Here is a 14,645-nt window from a genome sequence, read left to right as displayed (position 1 = left end):
TTAACATTAACGGTTTATCGCCATTTTCTTGTAGGTTTTTTTTTTTTTTTTTTTTTTTGCGCTCCACTCAAGTGCAAGGGTGTCACGGTGAGCGAACAGAGATTCTCCTCTGCCGTGCAAATGTCACTTTTATTCAAGTAGATTCTCTGTCGTGATCTCTAGCGTGTATTGTCAAATACTTTTTTTTTTTTTTTTTTTTTGACATCGCACACTATCTCTTTAGTGGTACAGCAGATTGCCAGGGGATGAGCTCAGTGCTGCACAAGGGAGCAAGCAACAGACAGAAATTAAAGCAGAATCTGCTTAGGGGGGGATCTTAGTAAAGACAGATTGAATTAGGGTGTCCTCTGCTTGATGTTCTCTTTTCAGATCTTTCGCCTTCTCCGCGATCTCACTTCCTCGCTCAGCTCTTGTCGTTCCCCCTGCATCTCTGCCTCCTTTTGCTCCTTCTGCTAACAGCCTCTAATGTGGAGCAGAAACTCCTAATGACATCCACATGTTTCTCAAGGATGTGCCAGAGAGGGGGCGGAGAAACCCTGCCGAGATCTGCCGTCTGCTTGTTGTGCGTTGACGTCGGAGCGCTCGCAGGTTTACACACGCCGGCCTTGCGTGTTAGACGCGGAGAGTGCGCGCGCGCACACGCACACGCACGCACACTTTCACAAACAGCCCGATAAGACAAGTTCAGGCCGGTGGATCTCTTGGATAACCACAGAGCGCCATTGATCGACACCCGGTTGCAGTTTTGCTCAGCCGCGCGGCGTTTAGCGCTGCAAATCATTACATTCGAAGGCTGGTTTGTTTACATTCTTGCGCGATGGCGGACGGAATGCTTTGTGTATGATTCTGCGTGTTGGGGAAAACACAAACCCGCTCCCCATTCCAGCAGGGCTCGCGCTGCTCCTCATCTGGTCTTCGTTTCGTTATTGGCTCGGGGTGTCAAAGAATAGAAGAATCTGAACTGAGCGCTATTTGCATGCGACAGAATGTGAGCTGCAGGCAGGCAGGCTCCTCCAGTCTGCCTGCCTGGCTCGTTGGAAGCGTTGTGATACCCTGCCACTGTTGTGACTTTGCTGTGAATCAGCCTTTTCTGAGCCTTTGTTAGCTGCGCGGAGAAGATCCGTCCTTACACAGCGGAGCCAATCACATCCTTTGTTCAAGCTAAATAGTAAAAATAGATTGCCTCTGAGCTGAAGACCCCCCCCCACCCACCCACTCTCACGTGCTTCCACTCAAGTCTGCACTCCCCTCTTCTCAACACTCCTCCTTTCCGTCTCTCACCCATCTCACTCTAACCTCTCCCTCCCTCCCCTTTCAGCCTTCCTTCTCTCACTCTCTCCTTCCTTCGCCCTCGCTCACCCCCCCCCTCCTCCTCCGCCGCCCCCGCATCCCTCACTCTCTGCCTTTTTTTTTTTTCCAGTAACGGCGGTGTTACCTCATGCAGAAAGTCACATGGCTCCTGCTTGGGAGAAAAGTGACTTAAAGCAGAGCCAAGATGGCAGCCAAACAGCCCGGGCATCTTTCATGATTACCGTTACACAACGCCACGACGGGTCTGCGCGTCACCCCGCCGCGCTGAAAGTCTGCGCCTCTCCCTCCTTTTCCCGCTCAGCCCACACCCACTCCCCCCACCCCCCGCTCCTCATCCTGTCCTCGCTCCACATCAGCGAGTCCCTCAGATCTTGTTTGCAAAATCAAAATGGCTGTGTGTGTGTGTGTGTGTGTGTGTGTGTGTGTGTGTGTGTGTGTGTGTGTGTGTGTGTGTGTGTGTGTGTGTGGCGGCGGAAAGGAAGAAGGAATGCGTGGGAGACAGAGATGCTGGAAGTCAGAGAGATGGGGGGGCGCGCTGAGTGTGTGTGTGTGGGGGGGGGGGGGCAGAGCGCTGATGAGCGGCAGTGATGTCACATCTGCTGTAAGCCGCCAGGATGCTGCCATGTGCCACACTGGCGCGAGGATGGGGGGGGAACTAAAACGGTTTGTCTGTCAGCATGAAAGCTGTCCGTGTGCATGCGTGCACGGGGCACCGCGTCGGGAACAGAAGCACATTGATGACGTTGTGTCGTCGTTTGGGATCCTTCTGCTACGTCTCCTGGCTAAAAACACAATCGTGGGCATTTCGTACGTGACCATAAAACGGCGCTGCAAACTGTAATCAGGTCAATGCATTCCTCTTTAATAATGCCGATAAGAGTTCCCTCTCGTATGACTCGCAGCGATGGTGATGGTGTGGGTGGCGTTGCTTCATTCTATGGAGCAGAGTGCGGCTCGTGGTTTCGGGCGGCCTTCGAGGAGCGACTTCAATATAGGCGTCAGCGCGAGTTCACACGTCGGACAAATCACAGCTGTTTTTTTGTTTTTTGACTGGAAATCTGCAAACTGCCCATGAATAAGCAGAATCGAGGTACAACTCTACCACTGCGACCAAAATAACATTACAATGAGGTCAGCATTTGAGAAGATCAAAATAAAAGGGGTGAGTGTAAAATGAGTTTAAAAGAGAAAACAAACAGAACAATCTCCTGCGGCGTTGCCCGGCATTTTGAGTCGGCGACCCCCGAATGTCCACAACGTCTGCATGAACATTGCGAGCTGTTTGTTTCGTTATCCTTCCATCTATCTCGAACACGCGCTGTTGAACTTCCTCCTCGGCAAGCCCCAGCCACATCCTCTGGGTGCTGTCTGTGTCGGTGCCCTCTGCTGCCAGGCCGCTATCACTACCAGCCAGGTGTCACAACAGTTTCCATGACAGTCCTGTGCTTTCGCTGTGGCGCCGTGCAGGGGCTAAAACAGGAACAGGAACACGCCCGTCGCCAGCGCTCAGTTCCTCACAACTACTCTATACTTCCCCCAAGAGGAGTGCATAGAAAAGGGGCGTGTTTATTGCTATTACTAAGGTCAATTTGTTCCAGTCCTAAAATGCCACAATTGATCCAAAAGTTAAAAACCTGATTTTCTTTTGGATTTCAAATTTCTATTTTGGGAGCAAAATTATAACCTTTCATGGCTGCATGAAGAATTGGCATTGTCGTGCTACTGACACAACACCTGTTTAAAGCAGTCCGTGTAAAGTGGATCAGGTAGTGACTCCAAGAGGATCCATCACTGGTTTTACACTGTCTAAAAATGGACACGCATGTTGTTTGTGTAGTGCGGAGGAACATTTATTCTTATCAGCGACTGCCAGCCTTTCTTCACGGTTATACCGTTTTGTCGCTGTGCTAAATTAGATTTGGTTTAAATGCAGAAGAAACCGGATTAAAGTCAAAGCTCTGACAAACTCCTACCTTCACTTACAATGTCCCAAATTCAATACCGTGCCCCATCTGTCCCCCAGTCATCTGACTGTGATGGTGACACGGGCCGCCAGCAGAGGGAGGTGCTGTTCCTTTACATCGCCTCATTGGTTCAAAGCAAACACACAACACGTCTCTAATCTCTGAAATTGTGGGGGATTAGATGAAAATAGCTGGACAGGAGGACTCATCAGGGCCATTATTAATTGATCTGATGTTATATAATGTGCGTCATGGCTGCAGACTGCACACAGTATTTCTGCCAATGCTATTTCATAAACACTGGCTTTGTAGAGTAAGAGGATTGGGTCACTGAAATGCACTGTTTCGGCTCTCTGCATCTCATACATCTCTGCTGGGGTTGACTGGCAGCTCAAGTGAAACCCTCAACAAATTGAGCTTTAAAGGCACTTTGAGACCACAAAAGGTTCCTCAGCCTTTGGCTGCATTGCATGTAAATGGTAAAGTGGTTATTGATTAAAAGGGAGGCAGCAGATTATGTCAGATTATCAAGGGGCAGCAACAGCAGGCTTGGGATCTGGTACAGAGAGTTCCTCATCAGCTGAGTCCAAATTAATTTGCTAAAAAAAAATATATATTTTTAAGTTGTCCTGTAAACAGATTGTTTGAATTATAATATATAGATTTTTGATAGAGATAAGTGCATTTTTTATTCTCGTATATAATAAATATTATGAGCGTTTGAGCCTATACCACAAGCAAGTCTTGCAAATGAAAAATTGCGTGCCCAAAAGATGAATTTTAACTTTTAGAAACTGAATTCAGTGTCCACATGATACAAGGATAACAATGCTTGTCTTCAATAATGACAATTTAATTATTATTTTAAAAAACAAACAAACAAACAAAAAAAACTCACAAGATGGAGACAACTGCACAATATGTTCTGGTCAGACGTTGACAGTCAATGGTGTAACTATCGCTGCATGCATAGATATATTTTCTGCTGTGAATTTAAGCTGCATGTTTACAACTGCTAAACTGTCCCTCTCGCTTGGGGACCATCTAGCGGTACTTCTGTGGCATTTGGCCCACGTTTGTTTGCTGACCGAGACAAAATAGTGCTGCCGGTCTACCGCGGAGGTAGTCCCGTGTTTGTCCCCGACTGTGAGTTGGGATGGGCGGAGGAGCTTTGGAGGAGGCGGGGCCTTTGTTTGTTCGTATCCCGACTGGCAGGAAGGAACAAAGGGTCTTGTAGTAGTAATAGTTGATGGGCAACCCCGTCCCGCTCAAACAGATGACGTTTGGATCGGATTGCAGATAGACATTACTCGAGAATCGGCCATCTATTCCGGCGCGTTCCGTACCACTTGGTCAGCCGTGCTGTTCGTGCAACTGCGTTACCAACGGTCGGCGCTCGAGTGCTCACCATCCGGCCGCTCCGGCTAGCAGCGAGGCTAGCTGGCTACAAGCACCGAGCGGAGGTGTTGGCCAACACCGCCTTTCGGTGGACGTTTCTCTGCAGGTAACCCGTTCGAAATACTACTCAGCTTTAGGTACATGCACGCTTCACGCTAGCACCGTGTTAGTAAGTCGCTCATAAAGCAGCCGGGTTTCTCCGCTGGTGACGACGATACGAGCAGTTAAGCAACTAAGCTAGGTTAGTAGTTTAGCCATCACCGACAAAATGGTCATCACAACGGTCCCTGCAGTTAATTTCTCAACCGGTGCTGCGCTTCAGAGTGGATTGCGATGTGTTGTTTTAGTCTGCTGTGCATGTTCTCAGTTCAGGCACGAAAAGTTGACAGCAGTTAGGAAGAGTGTGTGTGTGTGTGTGTGTGTGTGTGTGTGTGTGTGTGTGTGTGTGTGTGTGTGTGTGTGTGTGTGTGTGTTCTCGCATTGCTTTTTATGTTTCACTGGTGTGGGACCAGGCTCTGGTTTCAGCCCTATTGTTTGCAGCGGGGGCTCTAGGTGGGCGAAACTGCTCCCAAGTACCACTTGATTTTAAACTTAAATCGAATTACATGTGGTAATGCATTAGGTCTTCCCATCCGATCCCACCCCGGTTCCTGTGATGGATGCAGGATCATCCATCTCCATTTGTCAAATGTACTCCATTTATTTAGAGCGCTTCCTGATTCATGTCTGCCACTAAGCTGTTACATCTGCTCTCTGAATTTGTCATGCGTCGTTAGTGTTTGTCCTTCCAAGTGGATGGTGCTCGTCCAGTGCTGGTCTTTTGCACAAAAATATTTTCCTCCACGTCAGAAGGCGGTGTAACCCGCAAGAAAAAGAGCCCTCTGTATGTAGCAGTCAAATCTGTGTTTGGCCCCAGCATGGACACAAATGCAGTGAGTTTTTGGGGAACCGGTCTGTTAGGGTCAGAGGCAATGCACAGAGAATCATTGTCGGCTGTTCCCAGTGTAGGTTCACCCTCATTGTGGTTGAACAAACAAGATGACCCGCCACGACTCCCCAAGTATGTTGGAAGAGGGAAAGAAATGGATGAGAGTGAATGAATAAGGAGTTACTATTCTAGAGCGAGCATAGACGGCCCATTGTAGGCACCTGACCCCCCAGTGGAAACCCCTGTCTCTCAATTTGTTTTGGTCTAGACTTTCACCACTCCCACGTCTGGAGTAAAATGGTATCTGGACGGCCATTAATCAACCATAAAATGTTTATTTTAATGTTTGTAGAGCTCCATTAAATTAAATTCCACATCGGTTTGGTCCCTGCTGCGTACAAGACATCTACCATTTTACTTTGTTTGTGTATATTGTGATTATGTCAAACTCATGCAATTACTATAATATATCCAAACATCTGAAATTCAGAATATCTTCAGTATTGGGCCCAAAAATTTGACTCTATATTGTTATTAGTCTAATGGCAAACAAACAAGCTGTCAGGGTTTCCTGTTATCCTAACACTGCGCGGATCTTTTTACCCCACGACGATTAGATTGCAGCACTTATTAAAATTCCTCCAGTTGCCACTGCATTTTTCAGCATCGGTCAACAGCGCAGGGTCGCCTCTTGTGATGTGTGCCTGGTCGGGTTTCCTGCTCTTGTTAGTTGCTCTCAAATGTCCCAGTTTGCTTCTCTTTCGCTCTGCGCACGACATACCTCTGGTCAGCCCCCAGATAAATGCAGCAGTTGTCTGTGTGAGGTCTCCAGTTGGGCAGAGAGCCATAATAGATGTTTTTCTTTCCTTTCGGAGCGCCGAATTGTTGGAGCATGAATGGCTTATTTGGGCAGACAAGGGTTAACAACAGCCGGGTAGCGAGTAGGGGGATGGGTGGTTGAGGCAACCAAAGGGGGGGGGGGGGACGCTCGCACTCGATGCAATGCACGGGCTAGGATCTCATGGGGCTGTATGCAGAGAGGAGGTTTTCGGCGTAACCCGAAGAACAACACAAGAACACAAAGAACATGCGCGAGTCGGCCCACCTCCTCCCATTTTAGTCATTTGTTTTCTTACAATTCTGCAGGTTGCTAAATATGGCTGCGCTCCCCTCGCAGTCATCTGTGTTCTTGTCCACTTACCAGATTGAAGATGATGCATTAGATAATGAAAGCAGCAGGAAATTGTTTTGGCAGCGGGTTTTTTTTTTTTCTCTCCCTCCCATCCAGCAAATCTCAACAAAATCATCCAACATTAGATTACTTAGATGATGCTGTGATTTGAATGAGCTAAATCTAAAGTAATCTAAATCTCCTCTAAATCTATGCTCCAACCCCCCCCCCTCTCCTTCTATGCCATGTGCAGGCTGTTCGTCAAAGTCATTCAAGCTGTACTCTCCTAAGGAGCCCCCCAACGGCGGCAGCTTTCCCCCCTTCCACCCAGGCGCTATGCTGGACAGAGATGTGGGGTAGGTTCCACTCGTAACCTTGGTAAAAGAAAACAAGAATTTGTCTTTATGCTTGCACTATTTCAAAGGCAGTATGTGCATTATGCCTATTTTCATTTTAGGAGTGATTTTTTCTGTATTCATTTCACGTCATTTATTTTAACCTGCTGCTCATTATTTGTGCTCGTTATGTGGCCATTTATATTTATTGGTTATATTAAAGCTGAACTCAAACATGGGGCAAAAAAAGAAAAACAAACTGTGTACATTTAGATGCATCACCTGGAGTACTAGTAAAAATATCGGTCTCATAGTTCCATACAATGTACGTTGAATACATGTTTTTTTGGTCATAGCAAATAGACACGGACCTCTATTAATAGATACATTGTTTGTAGTTTAGAAATATTTGAGCGCAAAAGCAAACATGGACAAGCTGCCGTTTTCCTGCAGCACGCAGTAAACCTGTTTCTTAACTTAACTCATAGGTAAATATTTGCGTTGCTTTTTGCTCTATTCCTTGGAAGCAAAGTTATGGTGCCGTGTTACGATTTGATCAGTTTTTTTTCCAAATATCTGTAAACTCCATGTAAGTCGTTTCAGTTACATGGACCGTTGAATTGAAATCGTTTGAGCTACATGATAAAGTCAGGGTGCTTTACTCGTAGAGCATCTCTAGACCACTCCCACACGGACACTGCTGAATCTGTTTTTATAACTCGTTTATAACAGTTGTTAGTATCACAGCCTTTTGCTGGTTGCAGTTTTGCCCAAATATTTGTGTTTTCCTTTGTTTAGGCCCACTCCCATGTACCCCCCATCATACATGGAGCCTGGAATGGGGTGAGTGCGCCACTCTGCGTTTAAACAAATGTTTGTGTTCAACGTGCTCCTGATTAAATTAGATTCTCTGTGCTTGTGCTCTTTGATTATATTACGGGTGTGGTGGTTAATCCGCGGTCACAGTTTGACCTGCCGAGTGTTGAATCCTGTTCTGTTTGTGTCCCAGGAGACCCACACCATACGGGAATCAGACAGACTACAGGATATATGAGCTCAACAAAAGACTACAGAACTGGACAGAGGTGGGGAACCCTTTGCTCTGCATATTCACCTCATGCAAACTGCTTAATGTTCAACATTTGCCCCCAGCAGTAAGTAGTTCACCGCGAGCGCTGCCATGTTTTGAGATTCTCCCTCCCAGCTGCGGTTTACCGTGCAGCTAACCACTGTGGGAGATTTAGTGGGAAATTAATCCTGAGAAGTCGCTTACTTAATTTACATTTAGGCTTTTAATAGGATTATCAGTATCTTATCAACCTGGCTGAAGCGTGCTTGGTTTTCCAACAGTTAATATGCTGGTGTTACAGCAATTTACACAGTTGTAAGGTATTCACCTCTATCAATTCTAGCAAGAAAATGCGTACAAAGTGAGAGCTCGCAATGCTGATATAGATTTTTTTTTCATTTGAGATTTCTCAGCTTGAGGTTTTTATGCAACACGGGTTAAAAAAGGTTAAGAATGCAAAACCAACAAAATGTCAGTTGGATAAGTTTAAAGTGTCACAGCTTTATTCGTCTCTGAGGTTTGCTTTTCTCAATATATTTTCTCAGATTTTTGTTCCTCTTGATCACTTGGATTTAAAGCAAATCCGCACTGGACTGCACGCGATGCTAATGCGCGGCTTTCCAACCTTTGTTTTGTGGCTCCGTTTGGTTTTCGCCCCGGCGGAAATCACAAACCAAATTTGAATCCGAGTATTGCATTTCATGCTGTGCTTTGTATATTAATAATATTTGAAAATTCCTCATTTGCATTTCACTTTGCTTAGAATTTTCTGCACGTAATGGATCAATACAGCACTCAACGGAGCGCACTGTTGGATCAAATAGTTATTGGGTTGGTGTAGTGTTATTCTGGGGAACAAGGATTATTCTGGTTGGTTTGGTCTAATTGGTTTTTGAATGTTTTTGTTCATGTTACTGAACACGAGCGTTTCCTGCAGCATGTGCATTTTTAAAAATTCTTTAAATCGAGTCTGCACTTTGTTTACACTCCCTGTACAATACTTGAAGTCATTTTAATGTATGTGCGTGTGATTATTTGAATTTGCTAATGACTTTTCCAACTGTTTTTTTATATACAAGCCGACTGAATGAATGATGGACTAAAAGACTTCCTGTCTTTCCAGGACTGTGACAACCTCTGGTGGGATGCTTTTACCACAGAGTTTTTCGAGGATGATGCCATGCTCACCATCACCTTCTGTCTAGAGGATGGACCCAAACGATACAGTAAGAATTGACATTTTAAACAATCCTGGCGCTGATTCAGATTTTTTTTTTCTGTTGTGTGTGACGAACTAAAGTTTTGTGGGTCAGTGTGTACCGTCCGGTTTACTCAACAAAATCAATTGTTTGTGCCCGCAGCCATTGGCAGGACGCTGATCCCACGATACTTCCGGAGTATTTTTGAAGGGGGCGCCACTGAGCTTTTCTACGTGTTGAAGCATCCCAAGGAGTCCTTCCACAGTAATTTTGTGTCCCTTGACTGCGATCAGTGCACCATGGTCACCCAAAATGGCAAACCCATGTTCACGCAGGTGCGGTTCGCTAAGCACAGAGTGTACGCTGCCGCCGGAGCGCTGCCACTGCGGCCACTTCTGAAACGTTTCACTTCCCTCTGCCTCAGGTTTGTGTGGAGGGACGCCTTTACCTCGAGTTCATGTTTGATGACATGATGAGGATCAAGACGTGGCACTTCAGCATCAGACAACACAGGGAAGTCCTGCCGAGGAGCATTTTGGCGATGCATGTAAGTCTCCGCTCTGAAAAAGAAAAAGCCGCTCACACACTTTTCTTAAAAGCTCACCTGTCTGTGAATTAATCGTCGCAGGATCCACAGATGCTTGACCAGCTGGCCAAAAATATCACCAGATGTGGGCTGTCCAACTCTACACTCAACTACCTCCGTGTAAGCGGGTTTAGATTTCAGATTTCACTGAAACGACTCGACTTTATGTGCTGAGCCTGAACTCATCCTCTTATTTTGTCCCTGTCCCTCCCTCAAGCTATGTGTGATATTGGAGCCCATGCAAGAGTTGATGTCCAGACACAAGACTTACAGCTTGAGTCCCAGAGACTGCCTGAAGACCTGCCTCTTCCAGAAGTGGCAGAGAATGGTGGCACCTCCAGGTCTGGCCCTTGACATTAACCCAACCTTCTTCAATACACAGGGTGTCCCAAAACATTTGACATCATTTCGCAGGCCAGTAATTTTGGCAATTCTTGTTAAAATAACCTCAAATTTTCACAGAATGTATAGAAACAGATCAAGATTTTACATTTAATGTTTTATTTTTGTTCTGTTTTCAGGTTGACTCCCAAAGAGAAGTCATTTTGCGTCTTGTAATGTGCTTACACTCAGTCACCCAATTGTGACACGGCAAACCCTGTTGGCGTGTGCCATGTCACAGGCGGTGCACATAATGAACACTTATGAAATTAGTCCTATAATAAACTTATGATGTTCAACACCTGAACTGTTCAATTTCATTAAGCTAGCCTTGGTAGTTTTCCAAATAATGGCTTTTAAAATTATGTCAACTTTTTTTTGGGACACTCTGTATTCTGCTCAAAAACACATCAGCCTGCCTGCAAGAGGCCTCGAACTAGTGACTTTCCAAATACCCGAGTGCTTAACGCCATTTACCAAATTCACCCTTGCAGCTGAACCGGCCAGACAAGCTCCGAACAAGCGGCGGAAACGGAAGGTGTCCGGCGGGAGCACCGTGAGCTCGGGCGGCGGCAACAATAACAACAGCAACAGCAAAAAGAAGAGTCCAGCCAACAGCTTTTCCCTCTCCAACCAGGTACCTGAAAGCATTGCGTCTGCTTCACCTTCACATGCGCCCTGAAGAATTCAGCTGAGCGCAGCACGGGCAGTGCAGTGCAGTGGGGTGGAGGAGCAGCAGCCAGAGAGAAAGGCAAGGTTAGACAGATGTGCAGAGGTGGTTAGCAGTAGGTGGAGCAAGGGAGGGGAGTACTGGGGGCTATTTGGGAGGACTCTGGAAGCATGGTCAGGGTTTAGCTGTAGTGGGAAGGGGCTGAGAACATTAAATTCACCTGGGATTGATGGGTTGAGATAGCAGAACCCCAATGTGAACCAGTGATGGGCAGTCCTTGGTCCTCTGGGGGCCACAGGGTTCTGGGTTTATATAGAGGGGTTCCCAGTGACCTCCACCTGTTTTTTTTTTTTTTACAGTGATACATGTTGGGTTACCTCACACTCAGACTCAGCGTTTCTTCTCGAAATCTGCGGTATTAACTGGGTTTTAGAGACACCGTCCAGTCTGCGAGCGCACAATTCACACAGCACCGCTGTCTTCGCTTACCTTGTTGCTTGAATTGAGTGAAAGAGACCCGAGGTGGAATGAACCCCCACCTGACCCCGATGCAGCCGCCTCAGGATCAGGGACGCCCACTGCTGGCCAGTAGGAAGAGCTCCTCGATCATCGTTGTTGTGAAATTTAGAGAAAAAAAAGCAAAACATTAATTTAAAAAACCCCAGGATGCGGGACCAATTTCAGTTTGAATTAGGGAATCACAATTAGGGATGTAACGCTATCGGCAATTTTGAGTCCTGGTTTTGTCACAGACGTGATGATTTCAAGCCTCCGACCCAAGTGTAGGTTTGTTTTTGTGCAGAAAGTGACAGAGATGGCGAGATTTAAAAATGACATGTGGATGGATGCCAACGCCGAGAAATGAACAGCAAAGTGGGACTGACAGGAAAAACACACCCACTGAATTGTTATTGCAAGGTGCACGCATTATCTAAGCAACCGCTGCTGCACTTCTTCAGGTTTTAAGTAAGAAAAAAATTGCGCACTCGGGTACCGAGACATCCCGATATCGTTACATCCCCAGATCCAAAGCATCACGTCGGTCAACTTCAAACTCAGATCACACTTGTCAGGCAAAGGTGCTCAATGGTTGCAAGCGCGTCCATGCAGGGCGACCCGACCCGCGTGCAGCCTCCCCTGCGCCCGTGGGGATAATATGTGCCGGCCCTTGCTGTCCCCTTTAGGACGTGATGATGGTGGGAGAGCCCACTCTGATGGGAGGGGAGTTTGGTGACGAGGACGAGCGTCTGATCACGCGGCTGGAGAACGCGCAGTTCGATGGGGCGAATGGCCTGGAGGATGAGGACAGTTTCACCAGCTCGCCCACACTGGGGGCACACTCGCCCTGGAACAGCAAGGCCCCCTCCAGTCAGGAGAGCAAGAACGACAACTCCCAGTCGTCCCAGTAGAGCGCGGCGGTCTCCCCAGAAAGCCCCACTTTTCTTTAAGACCGGGAGGGAAAAAAGAGCCCACTGGGATCCACCCGAGCTGGCCGACCCCCCCACCCCCCCAACCCCTGCTAGCCAGAGGAGTGCTCTTGTCCGATTATTTCCCCCATGTTTTATTCTGTTTTGTTGTTTAACAGACCAGGAGGAGTGGCTAGGGAGGGGGGGGGATAAAGTCGGGCATGTTCAGTGGTGCTCAGCCTTGGCCCTCGTCGGCTCTGCCGCTTAGTCCTCCTAGAGGCGTGGTGAGACCGGAGGGGTGGCCGTTTGTGTCGAATGTACGCTCACCTCCCTTCCACCCCCATGATCGAAGCTCGCCCCAGCATTTGAGCCAAAGGCGGCGTGCGCTGTTGTCCGCTGCGTCAGTGGGTTCTTGTTCCAACCTCGGGTCTCTCGGGCGTGCGGTTCCCCTTTGAAGACGCACCTCCGTCGCTTTTCTGTTTCGCTCATGTCAACGGCGGGGGCGGGGAGGGAAAAAACAGAAACGGAAAGGAAATGCTTAGCTTTTATTTAACGCATTTTTTTTGTTTTGCAGGCTCCAGAAAATTGTGTGCATTCTTAGTGTCAGAGAATCCAACAATCGTTTTTTAAAAACTTCAATCATTTGTTTTTGTAGGACCTGGTTGGAACAAAAACCTGTACAGTGCCGGAGCTTGAGGACCGGAGTTGAGAACCACTTCGCTAAATCTTACTTGCTACACGCCACATGGACACTTACTGACACGCACACACACACCCACACACATAACCAAACCAGCACGCACACACACACACACACACACACACACACACATGCACACACACGCACGCACGCACGCACACACACACACACACATACATGCACACACACACACACACACACACACACTCACTCTCTCTCACTCACTCAGCTACAACTACAGCGTAAAACATTGAGGTACTGAAGAGAGGCGGTACGCAGCATGTCTGGACCAGAGCACCAGATGCTACAGAAGTGTGTTCATTTTTTTCTATGTTTTAGAGTTGCTTTTTGATTTTGTTTTTTATTATTATTTTTGTAAACAATTTCTAAAAGATAAACAGACAAGCAAGCAAGGAAACAAAACACCCCAGAATATTCTTTGCACTGTTTTCCACTATTAACTCCAATTCTATTTTTCTTATGAATTGACAGTGTATTTTCTTTCTTTTTTTATTCTTGCTAATGTAAGAAACTGTAAAACATCTGAAACTTACAGTATATTAATGTATAAGTATTGCTGTTAGATCATTCTTGTGATGGTAATAACTTTCATGTAAGTCTGTGCTTGATATAATGTCACCCATCTGTCAGACATCACAGTTGTCGCACCGCCGGCCCCATTGGCTTCAAATGGGGGAGAGCACTGCTCGCGTTTCAAATCTGTACTACATCATGTTTTGATGCGAGTCCAAATCAGCAAAGCAGAGAGACGACGTTCTCCGACATGACCATCACGCGCCTGTTTTGGTTCCGATGACTTGTCTTTGCAGAAGCTGTTTCGTTTTGTGTTATAAATCTCTATCTGGGGGTCTTCTCTTCAGAGAACATAACAACAGAAAAACTTCTCAAATTTGCTACACGAAAAAAAAATATTTTAAAGAAAAAAGTTTTGACAGGATTGTAAAATAATAAGACTTTTGTATTAAGTTTCCCAGAAGTGTTTTTAATCACAATAAAGAAAGCTGCAGACCAAGGAACCACATGTAAAGATTCTTTAGATATTGATCTCACTGTGCTGTTTTATGTTCTATGAAGAAGCATTTTGTTGGCTTTACTCCTCATGTTTGTGTCTGTGCTTGTATATTTTTAGGTAGTAATTTCTGTAAAGTTTATTCAGTGTATTCCTTCCTAGAACTATGAGGAACTCAATCTAATGTAAAGAGATGAAAAGCCTCTTGATTTTTTTTAAATGTGGTTTTTAATTGTACAATCACTGATAAAAAGAATTTTGCCCTCATTTTAGCAAACTGTATTTATTTTTCTATTAACTGACGTCCTGATTAGGTCCAAACCACCTGTACAATAGTCATGGTAATATATAGAGGGGTTTGTGAGGGTTGCCAAGTACCTAGACCAGGGTAGAGGTCATGGTACTTTGTGTTTTTTGACATGCAGCTCCCCGGGTTATTCAAGCCTGTTAATTGCGTTGGTTCAGCTTGTTCGCATTAAAGAAATATTTAACATCCA

General features: G+C 46.2%; 1 protein-coding gene across 5 annotated transcripts in view; it reads left to right on the top strand.

Moving 5' to 3' along the window:
- The window catches only part of ldb1a (LIM domain binding 1a), a 21,353-nt gene extending 6,708 nt beyond the window's left edge, over window positions 1-14,645 (top strand). For 2 of the 5 annotated variants that reach the window (XM_076018602.1, XM_076018601.1), the window contains 10 exons: window positions 7,026-7,128; window positions 7,906-7,950; window positions 8,117-8,192; window positions 9,300-9,402; window positions 9,538-9,710; window positions 9,800-9,922; window positions 10,004-10,081; window positions 10,179-10,302; window positions 10,837-10,979; window positions 12,197-12,463. In XM_076018602.1, coding sequence (XP_075874717.1) covers window positions 7,026-7,128; window positions 7,906-7,950; window positions 8,117-8,192; window positions 9,300-9,402; window positions 9,538-9,710; window positions 9,800-9,922; window positions 10,004-10,081; window positions 10,179-10,302; window positions 10,837-10,979; window positions 12,197-12,421 — 1,193 coding nt within the window. In that variant the 3' untranslated portion in view covers window positions 12,422-12,463. Of the gene's footprint in view, window positions 1-4,444; window positions 4,780-7,025; window positions 7,129-7,905; window positions 7,951-8,116; window positions 8,193-9,299; window positions 9,403-9,537; window positions 9,711-9,799; window positions 9,923-10,003; window positions 10,082-10,178; window positions 10,303-10,836; window positions 10,980-12,196; window positions 12,464-12,992 lie in introns of those variants that run through there. The other 3 variants (XM_076018603.1, XM_076018604.1, XM_076018605.1) reach the window with 3 other exon arrangements.

This window comes from Nelusetta ayraudi, unplaced genomic scaffold (genome assembly GCF_046127955.1).
Source record: "Nelusetta ayraudi isolate G7.1 ecotype Tasmania unplaced genomic scaffold, CSIRO-AGI_Nayr_v1 ptg000008l, whole genome shotgun sequence".
Taxonomy (NCBI): domain Eukaryota; kingdom Metazoa; phylum Chordata; class Actinopteri; order Tetraodontiformes; family Monacanthidae; genus Nelusetta; species Nelusetta ayraudi.
The sequence above is the reverse complement of the archived record's forward strand: the minus strand, read 5'-3'. Positions and strand labels throughout refer to the sequence as shown.